Here is a 12,879-nt window from a genome sequence, read left to right as displayed (position 1 = left end):
AGGGCTTTTCAGTCCCTGCTGAACCGGTGAAGCGAATTTCCCGACGGCAAGTGCTTTTATTTTGGCCTCAAAACGTCAGGACCGTGTGTTCTAAGGCTCGTAGCTAATGCCATTAGACCATGAACGCTGTGTGAAAAGTGGAGCTGATATCCTAAAGTGTGCTCTGAGGTGAAGGGTTTCCTTTTATAGACTCATTATGCTTTAATTAATGCTCAAAACGTAGTGAAGTCTCATTATCGCATGGCTTCTCTCCCCAGTTTCAGCTTTACTCTGAGGGCACGCATTAATGAATCAGAGTTTGAATTCTAGTGTTATAAACTAATGCATATATCTGTGGCTGCGTTTAGTGGAATGTTTTGGGTTTTGTTTCTCTCTCTCTCTCTCTCTCTCTCTCTCTCTCTCTCTCACTCACTCACTCACTCACTCACACTCTCTCTCTCTCTCTCTCACTCACTCACACTCTCTCTCTCTCACTCACTCACACTCTCTCTCTCACTCACTCACTCTCTCTCTCTCTCTCTCACTCACACTCTCTCTCTCTCTCACTCACTCTCACTCACTCACTCACTCACTCTCTCTCTCTCTCTCTCTCTCTCTCTCTCTCTCTCTCTCTCTCTCTCTCTCTCTCAGATGACGAAGCTTCATCCTGGCCTGCGACAGGGTCTGCCCCCAGGCGAGGTTGGTCCCTCTCTCTCCACGAGCGTTTGGTGTAACAGAATCACTTGAGCGTTGCTCCTCAGAACCTTGTTTAGCGTACTGCTCCACGCCGCAGTCGCAGAGGCGTTGACCTTACTGTGCACGTTCGTATAAGCGGCCGTGTTTTTACCAACAGTACATGATGTACAACGAGAGCCCTGGGATGACTCACTACTCTATGGAGACAGAGACCCCCACCACCGAGGACATCCAACTGCTGAAGAAGACGGTGGAGTCCGAGGCGTCCCAGGTAGTTACGACCCGTGATGTCACCAGCCTGTGCACCGAGCCACCCGGGCACATACAGGCATCTCTCTCTAGTGAACCAATGTGAATCGTCGCTGTGATTTAGGTCGTCGTGTGTGTACACATTGTACACATCAGAATGTTTCACCAGCATAATTTACGTGGCAAAAAAAAATGAATCCACTCAAACTGCAGTGTAGCTGCAGTGTTCAAGGACGAGCGCGTTGTGTGATTGATGAGTCATTGGCTATAAAATGGTTGCATTGTGTTCATGTTCTACCTTTGAAGTTGCCTGAACCACAGTCAAATAATCCATTGTGAAGTATATAATGACGATGTCCGTATTTATATTTTTACAAAAGCGAATTTCTACAAATGTATGAAGCCCAGAAGTGGTTTCAACTTCTGTTGATGTCAAATTTCTATAAGAGTTTGAGATGCAGAGCACTTATTGGAACTGGATTATAAAGTGTACACACACACACACGCGCGCGCACACACACTCTTAGCAAGCGGTAAATTCTCCATTAGGGGTTGCTACTGGGAGAAACCCAGCAGGACTCCTATCACTGTGGCCTCATTAAGTGCCGTAGCCGTCAGACAGCAGTTGTAACACTACCTGCTACATGCAACACGTTTTATTTGGGCTTTGTTCTCTTGTATAAAGAGTGTGTTTAATATGTTTTTCGCGTCCTGGTTTGTTTTGTACCCGAGCGCGAGCTAAAACACTCCCACTGCTGTAGTGATGTACAGAGCCCTTCCTCTTCCTCTTCAGGGGATGAAGGACATAAAGAAGGACAAGGTGCTGATGCGGCGGAAGTCCGAGCTGCCGCAGGACGTGTACACTATAAAGGCCCTGGAGGCCCACAAGCGGGCAGAGGAGTACCTGACGGCCAATCAGGAGGCCCTCTGACCGGGGACACGCCCACCCTTCACCCGCACCGCGCCTAAACCCTCCCTCTCGTCTTCGTCCAGAAATGTCGCCTGCTGTAAACTCCCCTCCCCCCCTCCCCCCCACCTCTTCCTCTCTCCCTCCTCTTCCTCTTTCCTTCCTCAGCTCCTCCGGAGAGTCCTTGCTGCAGGATCCTGGCCAACATAGAAAATAATGGAGCTCCCGTGACCTCCGTTCCTTCCGCACACACACACACACACACACACACACACACGCGCACGAACGCAGACCCACGCACACACACTTGCACCAGCGTGCATTCCAGTGTGCACTCGGCCACAACTAATCACGCAGATTGTATTTGAATTGTTCTAGCACTGTTTTTTTATGTTACAAACTGACATTTCCACTTCATCGTAGCATGTTCCCATTTTTGTTTTTGTTTTGTTTTTTTTTCTGAATTTGACTTTTTGAGCAGTCTTGCTTTTTCATGATTCCCTCCATTGGCTCTGTAGATTCCTCCATTGGCTCAGCCAATGGACTGTTATCCCAAAGATAAGAAGGACCTTGACAGAGACACTGAGCATGCATTGGTGTTCCTGTGTGAGCTGGGTTTAGGGACTCTCGGGTGAGTGCAGGCCTGTCACACTCTTAACACTCAATCATGTTGCCTAGCTCTTGCGTCTTGCGGGACTATACGATGCATATGAATGTAGGAAATCTTAGCAAAACGTGCCACAAGCATTGCTGACACAAGCTGCCGGCGTCCAGCGGGGACGCGTCCGCGGGTGCCGGCGTCCAGCGGGGACGCGTCCGCGGGTGCCGGCGTCCAGCGGGGACGCGTCCGCGGGTGCCGGCGTCCAGCGGGGACGCGTCCGCGGGTGCCGGCGTCCAGCGGGGACGCGTCCGCGGGTGCCGGCGTCCAGCGGGGACGTGTCCGCGGGTGCCGGCGTCCAGCGGGGACGTGTCCGCGGCTACTCTACAGCAGGTCCAAGCTCTTCATAATGCTTGGTTTTACCTTGAATATGGTTGCTTAAAATTGCAATAAAAGTTCCTCAAGACATCATGCTTCCCTCTTGCACGTCAGAAGCAATTTCAGTCGTCACCAGTTGAGCGTAACAGGATTAGCCATTCATAAGGGTCCAGATCCATATGCTGTATTCCAAGTGTACCGAGGCCTAATTCTGCAAGCCTTGCTGTCTAAGATTCTGAGCATCAGTTGAGGCATCCTGATGTGGCTGCTATGATTTTATTTAGACCCATGGGCACATTTACACCACTGTCATCGCAGGATGTGAGGAAAAATCTATTTCCTGTCTTGTTGGTGATTTGTTTACGAACTGCGAACCTAAGAATGTAAGGTGCTTAATGAAATCGCTGACCTCCTAAATCAACACCAGCAGACCGAGTTTCATGATCATTCTACAGAAGAACGCCGTGTCTCCACGTCCCGTCCCTCTCACAAACACGCCGCCACTTTGTCTCACGATTGTCTCCGTGCTGCCGCGGCATGTCTCATCATATTTGTAATGTTTAGTGATTTTATAACTAATTGCCAATAAATCGTAAGATTCCCTACAGCGAATTCTTTTGATATCATAGGCCCGCCATTATAACATCTTATTTAGTCCCATGATTGTAGTTTTTTAATGTTTATTATTATTTAAAGGAAGGCTGTTGCTTTGAGTCTCGTGTGGAATGGTAAAGGTTAGTGCGATGCGAGTGTGGGGAATCTCTTCACTCATTCCTGCGTTCTCCCATCAACTTTCTTTAGCTTCATTTTAATAACATAATTATGCTTCCTTTTTTTTTTAAGGCGCCTAAGCAATATTTTTTTAGAAAGAAGATAAAGGATAAAAACCCACATTGAAAGCAGTGGAATTGAGCTGCGTACAACCCTCTTACTAGGACAAGAAGAGGCTTGTTTATGTGCCAGGCTCATTAAACGGGAGACACAGCCTGCAGTTACTTTTGCAAACATTTGTATATTGTGATGTATATTGCTTATGGTTGCACTCTTGCTCATCATATCCTGTATGATTTTGCCTCCACCCCGTGGCTTTGATTTTGTTTCCTTATGTTGCTTCCACCTGCTGCGCAATGTCCCATTTAAAAAAATTGAAGTGTCAAGAACTCTGATCATTCCAAGAAGACGTTCACATCTTAAATACGCGGCTAGACAACGTAGCACTTGCCTCATCCATGCCTGGCTACAGGGTTGACTTATCACAAGTGATGTTCTGTTTTTGATAATTGTTTGCACAATCACTGAATTGGTGAAGGGGGGGGTGGAACTGTGCAACTGACAGCAGTTGTGCACAGATCACAATCACATTTGCAATTGAACAGTTTTATTAGGCCAGTAGCAGCAAGTGCATGAATTGGCAGTTTACAGCGTAAGTGCAGGGTCCAAAGTGCTGCTAGAACACTGTGGACCGGGCAAGTGTTTGTTGTCGGGCAGCAAGCCGGCAGAGAGAGAGCTGATAAGTCTGGGTCTCTCCACGCTCACCTTCCTGTTCCCTGGTCCAAACCCTCTTTCCCCAGTCTGACACTAATCTTAAGCTGCTTTCCAGGTCATATGTACATATGTTGTACTTTAATTAGGTAGAGCATTACATAGTATGAAAGTCATATTTTGTACAGATGTTCATGTATGTACAGAACAAAAATAAAGTCAAAGATAAAGACCGAGTTTGTGAGTGTTTGGGACACTACACACATCTACATAAATGATATGCACTGCATACGGATCACTGTCAAGTTGCAATAGTTAAATTGTCACATGAATGGGATGTTATTCATCCTTGGTGAAAGATAACTGAAAATTGTCATAACTAATTTAAAATTAAAAATAATTTCATAATCTGAAACACATCCATCTCACTAAGGTATTTTTTTATGTTAAACTACCGAAATACTGAGTTTTTGCAACTGGGGAATGTCTGTAAACACCTGCAACTTAATTTGGTGCAGTCATTCAAGAAAAACACATGCAGGAAATGTTAGAGTATTAAGTTTTGTGACATTGGGACTCCGAGGCATATTAACCACCTACTCCAGCACATTCCTTCCAAACACAATTTCAATATACATTTTGGAGAAAAATAAAAAAGTTCATTAGTCACTTTAAGTATGCAAATCTGAGCCGCAGGGCAGAGGACGTGGGGGCCTCGGCCGGCTTCATTTGCGTTCCAGTATGAGGCCTGCAGAACTCTGGCGGGATTGGAGCGTCTTCTCCACCATGTCCTTCCACTGGTCATCAGAGATGTCCCGTGCCCAGGCAGGGACGCCAAGCGTTGGGAGGTTCACTGCGGCCATCGTCCTCTTTACCAGCTCAACATGGTCTGTAGTGAGATCACGTACAGAAAATGATCAAGGAGGCAGACGGGAGGGGGGTGTCTTTCAGATGAGGCTTCTGCAAACATCCTGCTTACCTGGATCCATTGGGATGGAGGCGTGGCTTCGCCGGGCCGCAGCGCCTTCCTCCTCCTCCTCCTCGTCACTGTCTGGAGGTGGTGGCTGAGGCAGGAACAGCCCCATGGCCTGCACGGGATACTGAGTGTCAACAACACCTGCCAGACTGTCGACACTTGCTTTCCCCCATACAGAATGTTAGGTGATGACCAGAAGGTGGACACTTCACCCTTCATCACCAGAGACCTGAGCTCACCTCTATTCTCTCCTGGACATCTTGAAGCTGTTCGGCGTGGCTCCCTTCTTCAGCCTGCTCCATGGTGCCCAGTCCATCAGGATCCTGGTTGAGTGGCTGGTAGTAATACCCCCCGTGTTCCTGCTCCTCCTCCCCAGGGCCTCCTTCATCCTCCTCCAGGTCTTCGCCGCTCCACTCCTCGGGAACCGCCGTGTCTGAAGGTCGCTCCTGCACCAGATCCTCCTCCGAGCTCGGTAAGACTCTTTCTGGACCCATCTCTCGGGCCCTCTCCACTTCCATCCACGGGCTCCAAGTTCTGACTGCAGTCGTGCCTGTAAAAACCCAAACACGTTGTTTTATTATTACAACACAACAGTAAACATTAAATGACCACTACAGTCGTTACTCGGTATTAGTGACGTCAACAGCGTCCAAATATACAACACAACAAACCAATAACGAGTTGTTTTGTATCACTTTATACCTCTATCGGCGTCGTCTAAACCCGACACACCGGTCTCCGGTTCTCCCGGGCTCCAGTTCGTCCAGCCTTCACCGTTTATTGATCTTCGGTTTATCAGTTTGGAACTCTAGACGTAGATACAAATGTATCATTTGGTTCCGGGTGGAAGCGGAAATGCGTATAAATGACGCTGATATATGACGTAGGCCTGTATCGCGCCAAAATTACATAAATACAAAAAACGAAGGTGAATCCATTGAGCACATACTATTAAAATAGCAATACTATTTTTTTTTACCCTTGAACGTGAGATTTAGGTTGGCGGTACACACGACCCCCTTCAGGGTTTTTATGCACGTTTTGCAGCTGTGCGCTAATAATTCGTGATCGTTGAACGACCCTCGCCACCAGGTGGCGCCAAATCAAGCGTCAAAATACGAAGTTAACTCGCAAAGCTGAGGCGCTGCTGCAAACTTTTATTTTCGCAAAGTTGTCGCTTGTTTCTTCGTTTTTGCTAAAGACTCCACGCGATGCACATCTATTTTTGTGGAAGTATTCGCGGAGGGAGGCAGGACGTGCCGATTTATCAGACAATTGTGAAGAAGCTTCAGACGTATGGGAAAGTTTTGACGGAGCACGTCAGCCACGCTGATCTCTCCGAGAAAGGTGGATGGAGCTAAATAGATAGATAGTTACGCTATCTTCTGTCTTAACGTCTTCAAACTGCTATAAATCTGTGATGGCTATAACAAGATGAGCTTATCGCTTTGCTCACTGGCCAACGAGGTGCTTATTAAGCACGATTGACTAAGGTTAATAGTGTACACATTCAGGAATCAGCTATCAAGCACTCAGTGATAGATGCGACCTGTATGCTCCTGTCTCAGGTGAGGATGCTGTTCTGGGAGACAAGGCCATCCACGATCGGGACATGGAGTGGCTGACAATAGCGGATGGTGAGACAAGTGTTTTGATGAGAGCCCAAGGAGTACATGTACTCCGATCTGTAAAATATGAAAGTCTCCTATTGTCTTAAATGTAAATGTAGACCACTGTGGTTACTGGTGATCTGTATACCACAATAAGGTTTATGATTACCTGTAACTACTGTAATAATTAAACTCTTTTCCAAAAATGGGGTAAGAAATCTGATGTGGTATGTTTTTTCCCTCTCCCTGAAAGCTCCTTTTCAGCGTTGGTCCATGTCAGACATAATCAGGAATTTTCAACTTTCCAAAGAAACGTTTCCCATTGACCAGTTTACAGGGCCGTGTTCATCCCGACCTTCTTCTTCTTCCCCAGTCATCGTCGCCGAGGTGACGCAGCCGTCTTTAGGGGTCGGCTATGAACTAGGACGCGCTGTTGCCATGAACAAGAGGATCCTTTGTCTTTTTCGACCCTCATCTGGGCGAGGTGGTCTTACTACTCATTTCACACTGTTACAGTCTCATCATGCTGAACGTATATTAGTTTTTCTTAGGACATAAACCGTAATACTCAACCGCAGCTCTCTGCTCATCCTTCTGTCTTTTAATGTGTTTTAATGCACATTATTCTTCTGTATGTAATTCTTCTCTTGATTCTCTCTAGTGTTGTCTGCAATGATCCGAGGAGCCGGTTGTCAGTCCCCCAGCTCGCTCTTTCAGGTCCAGGATTACGTGGAAGGGGACATCGAAGGTGTCTTGGAAAATTATTTTGGTCAACTGACCAATAACTGATTTGTACTAAAATTCAGTTACCATTAGGCGTTGAGCAGCTCCTGACATCAAGTGAAGCGTTTTCGGTTTTATACGTGAATGTGTTGGAGACAGGCAGTCTGCTTTCTGTTCTTTATGCTTTTCACAAGGGGCCATTTGGATTTGTTAAAAATAACTCTGGAAGAGATGATGTATTAGTACTGAAAACATGTAGTTTATCTGTCTGTTGTATCCATTATAAAAAACTAATTCGTACTATTGCCTCTCAGTGGTCAAAGGTGAACAAACCCTAATGTGGACCAGTGTGTAGTTTCACTCTCCCTGGGAAGGCCCCAAGACACAGGGGGCCTCTTGGGGCAGTTGATGCATCCTTCACCTCCTCCTCCATCTCCTTTACCTTCTCCCAGTCATGTGATGGTTTGAGGAAGCTGGAGAATCTTCTCATCTTCTCATCCAACCTCAGATGTTAACCATTACTCATGTGGATGTTGCGTCAGAGAGGCATTTAATACAAAAGGTTAATAGATAAGTTGAGCGAAAATATATTTCACATTTTTATACTTTGCTATTTGAATCAAATCTAAATAAGAATGAATTAAATGGTGAGAGGAAACACAGTCAGGCAGTGGATGATAATCTGTAAGAATTACATTCTCACAACCTAACTGAGAAAAAATTTGGAGGAACAGTGATCCCAGTGAACCAATATACTTGATTTAAGTATTAATCCAGTATGATCACTAATAATCTAGTAATGAATGTAATTTAGAAAATGTCTAAAACATTTGTGCAGAGATCTTTTTTTTTCAGATCTTTTTTTCATGTGTTTCTTTTATTCTCAACTCAAACTGATTCTATTCTCTGTATAAAGGACCTAAGATGGTATTGCTACCGTCATTACTTTGAATTAATGTCGGCACTGTCTGCAGGGCTGATTCTAGGAGTTCTCTATGGCTTCCCTCTGTGCACCATCTGCTGCTGGGATAAGCATCCCCAACGGTGATAAGGCAGCAGTGACCAAAGGTCATTTATATTATTTCAGACCAAGTCATCCATTATAAAAGGTTAAATGTAGCACAACTAATTCCAAGACAAGATCTCAAAGCCATGATGTATTTCATAATGTCACCTTTTGCTTGGAGGGCAAAAGTAATGTTTAGCTTATTGGACTAGCACAGTCACTCTTTTTAACAGTAGTCATCAGTACTGAAACGAGAAAATCTTCACACACCCATACACACATATCCATACCCACAGACACACACCCATACACACATATCCATACCCACAGACACACACCCATGCACACATATCCATACCCACAGACACACACCCATACACACATATCCATACCCATACACACATATCCATACCCATACACACATCCATACCCACAGACACACACCCATACACACATATCCATACCCACAGACACACACCCATACACACATTTCCATACCCACAGACACACACCCATACACACATATCCATACCCATACACACATATCCATACCCACAGACACACACCCATACACACATATCCATACCCATACACACATATCCATACCCACAGACACACACCCATACACACATATCCATACCCATACACACATATCCATACCCACAGACACACACCCATACACACATTTCCATACCCACAGACACACACCCATACACACATTTCCATACCCACAGACACACACCCATACACACATATCCATACCCATACACACATATCCATACCCACAGACACATATCCATACCCACAGACACACACCCATACACACATTTCCATACCCAAAGACACACACCCATACACACATATCCATACCCATACACACATATCCATACCCACAGACACACACCCATACACACATATCCATACCCATACACACATATCCATACCCACAGACACACACCCATACACACATATCCATACCCACAGATACACACATATCCATACCCACAGACACACAGTCTAGTTTGCCTGTTAATCAGCAGGTAGTCATTGCCAAGAAAAAATCTTCACTTTTTCCCCCTAGTTGTACGAGCTTCTCTGTAATGTATTGCCCTTTTCCTTAGTTTCAATGTGGGCTGCCTGTGGGCAGTATGGACCTGGGAAAACCCACATGGACATGCAGGACGTAGTCCATTCAAAACCCACATGGACATGCAGGACGTAACCCACCCAAAACCCACACGGACATGCAGGACTTTGCCTTTCTGGGGTCCTGGGGCACCATTTCGGAATTTGGACTGGCAGTGATTTCAAGTTTGAGCCCACATTGGCCCTGTGTAGGCACCCCTTGATTTCCTTCACAAGTTGTCCTTTCAAAACCGACAAACTTGCAGGCTTACTGGGTTCAGTCTTAACCATTAACCCATAACCCTTGCCAAACTAGGACTATCATTTAACTTTCCTAATAGCCATGGCAGAGCGGCTGTAGGCGTTGCCATGTCTTCCATATGTGTCCTGATTGTAGGGAGTCTGGACCCGTTGTGCTGACTCTGCCCGGCTGTGACCCACTCACCTCCATCACCACCATAAACAGTGAACGCAGTACAAGCAGCCATTACACGCATTTCCACATCTGCATGCAACATAACATACTCTCCTGTGTTAAAAGAAAACTGAATGCCTTCAAAATAAACCTTCACCAGCCTTGTAATCCTATATGGTAGCTGGAAAAACCGAAATGCCTTCCAGAAGAGATTAGGCAGAATCGAGACGATTACAATAGCCATATTTAGGAATACCACACTTGCGTCCTAACCGTCTTTCTCTGATGACAGTTCATAGTGCTAAGCTCCTAACAACCCACTAAAAACCTGATCTCCTGTCTTTTTGTACTGACATATCGGCTTATTTACTTTCAAATATGCAGCCAGTATCCATGCTGTCACACTAAGTAAAATCTTGCGGTCCACATTAAGAAGGTTTATAGGCAGAATCTGCTCAATAGCCAGAACATCCTCTCTTAGTATAAGAATACCCCTGCCTTCTCCGCTCTTTTGAGATAATCCCTTTCTTACGTTTGCATTACATTTATGAGATTTACAAGCTTTAATCCAGAGCAATTTACAAATGTCCTTTTGTCATTTTTTTATAGAATGTGTCCCAGTCAGTACACGAGGTTAGAGTACAATTGGACCATTGGACCATCATGATGGTCAGAGCCAGAGTGGCTAATCGGGAGATTCGGGAGGATTCCAGATGGGCCGGCTCATGTCAGTCTGTAGTTTGGGCCGATTGGGAGGGAAAAATAATTTTGGGCCGGATTTGGGCATGAAACTCCCGGACTGAAAAAGTGGCCCACTCCGGCCCTGATGATGGTGCTGATACTACTGCCTCCATTTCTTCCACTCTATAACCATCATCTATAACATCAGGTGTTTCTTTTATACTCACGATAGACCATGACAGATTCTGCACCAGGGCCAACCAGTTCCAGTTCCAACCAGTACCCACCAGTTCCTGGTGCAGAACCTGTCTTTGCATGACACACCACGTCATGTGCCTCACTCCACATAAGGGAGTTAAAATCCATTTGCAACTCTGTCACCCACTGGTGGAATATGGTCCATTTCTTCATCCTTACCAGAATACACAAATGCTCCTTCAAAGTCCTTCTTTCCAACTTCTAGCCTCCAAGATTTCTTCTTACTAAATAACATCTTAGCAAACTTGGATACCTAAAGAATGCTGCCCTAACACACTCCTTCAGCTTCTTTATCCTCAATCTACTCTCATTATCTCCAACCAGGCCTTCAACGCTTTCTGCGGTGTATTAATACCCACCAACACGCCTACCTACAGTCTCTTCTCCACCACCCTCGCTGCCTCTGTGTGTATCTCCTTTTTCACAGTCTGAGCCATTCTAGCAGTCATCCACCTGTGAGTCATCTTCTACCTCACAGACTCCTGGCGTATTGTAAATTGGAGTTGGACGTCATACAGTAGAGATGTTCATTCATTTTCCCCATCCAGCTCATCTTTTCAGTAATCAAGACTGCTGTTACCTCACAAAATGAGGTAAAACATGACAAAAACTGTTTACCTGAACAAGTACAGTGAACATTTCATTATTATTATCACAGATACACAAAAGAACTAAAAATTAACACGTTTCTATTGGTTCTCTACATTTTGTTACTAGATAGCTAACCTCGCAAAGTTGATTCTACAGTTAAAACCTAAAATATAGCCGCAAGCGGCAATTGGCGGGTTCACACACGAATAGGCCTCTTGGCCTCAATAGGCAAAGGCAAAGGTCCTTTAGACCCTAAATGTGAAAAAGAAGCTGTTTGAGTGGAAAAAATGCACAAATAAATCAATGTGCAAAAAAAGGTTCAATTGGGGCACTAAAGGGCTAAAAGGATCAAAATAATGTGCATTGGCAAAATAATTCAGATCACAGAACTAAATCACATGCTGAGATCAGCTTTGTGTGTGTTTGTGTGGTATTTCATGTGAGCAATAGTTTTCAGTCAGAATATGGCCACTAGATGGAGGCCAAGTACTACCATACTGATATCTCATTAATGTCAGTAATGAAATAGGATATTTTGGTGAATTAAAAGGTTCGTTTCTGGTCAGGCTGTGTACTTTATGTAAAAAAAAAAGATTCAGTTGAGGCACTAAAGGCCGAAAAGGATCAAAATAATGTGTATTGGCAAAATGATTCAGATCACAGAACTAAATCACATGCTGAGATCAGCTTTGTGTGTGTTTGTGTGGTGTTTCATGTGAGCAATAGTTTTCAGTCAGTTTCGGTGTTTGGCCACTAGATGGAGCCCAAGTACTATCATACTGATATCTCATTAATATCAGTAATGCAATGACATTTTGGTGAATTAAAAGGTTCATTTCTGGTCAGGCAGTGCACTTTTTGTTATAAGATGCAATTGCAATGTTATAGAACTTATTGATCTGGATCATACAAGACCAATTACTTGTCTGTATTCTGCATAACAAGATTGCAGCATGAGTTTTTATGTTTTCTTAGGTTTTTGGGTACTGTAGCGCCCCCGACAGGCCAATTTGAACCAAACTTGGCATACCTCACAAGGACTTCAGGATATAAAAGCCTTTCAAATTGGGAGTTGATTGCATACATGGTTTATGAGTTATAGCAATATAGGTCATATATGGCATGGCCACAATGATATAATGGGAACATGGACCAATCAGATAAATAAAAATCCAACATTTTTTTAATCAGTTTTTACCTACAGA

The 12,879-nt window shown here is 44.7% G+C and overlaps 3 protein-coding genes across 5 annotated transcripts in view; 2 read left to right on the top strand and 1 right to left on the bottom strand.

The window, feature by feature from the left end:
- Positions 1 to 4,924, top strand: part of ppp2r5d (protein phosphatase 2, regulatory subunit B', delta) — a 29,937-nt gene extending 25,013 nt beyond the window's left edge. For all 3 annotated transcript variants that reach the window (XM_076975341.1, XM_076975340.1, XM_076975339.1), the window contains exons 15-17: positions 631 to 678; positions 833 to 946; positions 1,718 to 4,924. In XM_076975341.1, coding sequence (XP_076831456.1) covers positions 631 to 678; positions 833 to 946; positions 1,718 to 1,855 — 300 coding nt within the window. In that variant the 3' untranslated portion in view covers positions 1,856 to 4,924. The remainder of the gene's footprint in view (positions 1 to 630; positions 679 to 832; positions 947 to 1,717) is intronic.
- mea1 (male-enhanced antigen 1) lies at positions 4,412 to 6,126 on the bottom strand. The gene is made up of 4 exons (XM_076975342.1): positions 5,968 to 6,126; positions 5,505 to 5,815; positions 5,269 to 5,377; positions 4,412 to 5,178 (listed from the first exon to the last, which is right to left on the bottom strand). The coding sequence occupies exons 2-4, from the start codon at positions 5,781 to 5,783 to the stop codon at positions 5,015 to 5,017; spliced, it is 552 nt and encodes a 183-aa protein (XP_076831457.1). The 5' UTR covers positions 5,784 to 5,815; positions 5,968 to 6,126; the 3' UTR covers positions 4,412 to 5,014.
- Positions 6,127 to 6,206: 80 nt separating this feature from the next.
- Positions 6,207 to 9,041, top strand: dnph1 (2'-deoxynucleoside 5'-phosphate N-hydrolase 1). Its single transcript, XM_076975343.1, has 4 exons — positions 6,207 to 6,612; positions 6,834 to 6,902; positions 7,249 to 7,359; positions 7,537 to 9,041. The coding sequence occupies exons 1-4, from the start codon at positions 6,477 to 6,479 to the stop codon at positions 7,662 to 7,664; spliced, it is 444 nt and encodes a 147-aa protein (XP_076831458.1). The 5' UTR covers positions 6,207 to 6,476; the 3' UTR covers positions 7,665 to 9,041.
- Positions 9,042 to 12,879: the final 3,838 nt, after the last annotated feature.

This window comes from Brachyhypopomus gauderio, chromosome 15, assembly GCF_052324685.1.
Source record: "Brachyhypopomus gauderio isolate BG-103 chromosome 15, BGAUD_0.2, whole genome shotgun sequence".
NCBI classification, from domain to species: domain Eukaryota; kingdom Metazoa; phylum Chordata; class Actinopteri; order Gymnotiformes; family Hypopomidae; genus Brachyhypopomus; species Brachyhypopomus gauderio.
This window is presented reverse-complemented; position numbering and strand designations above follow the sequence as displayed.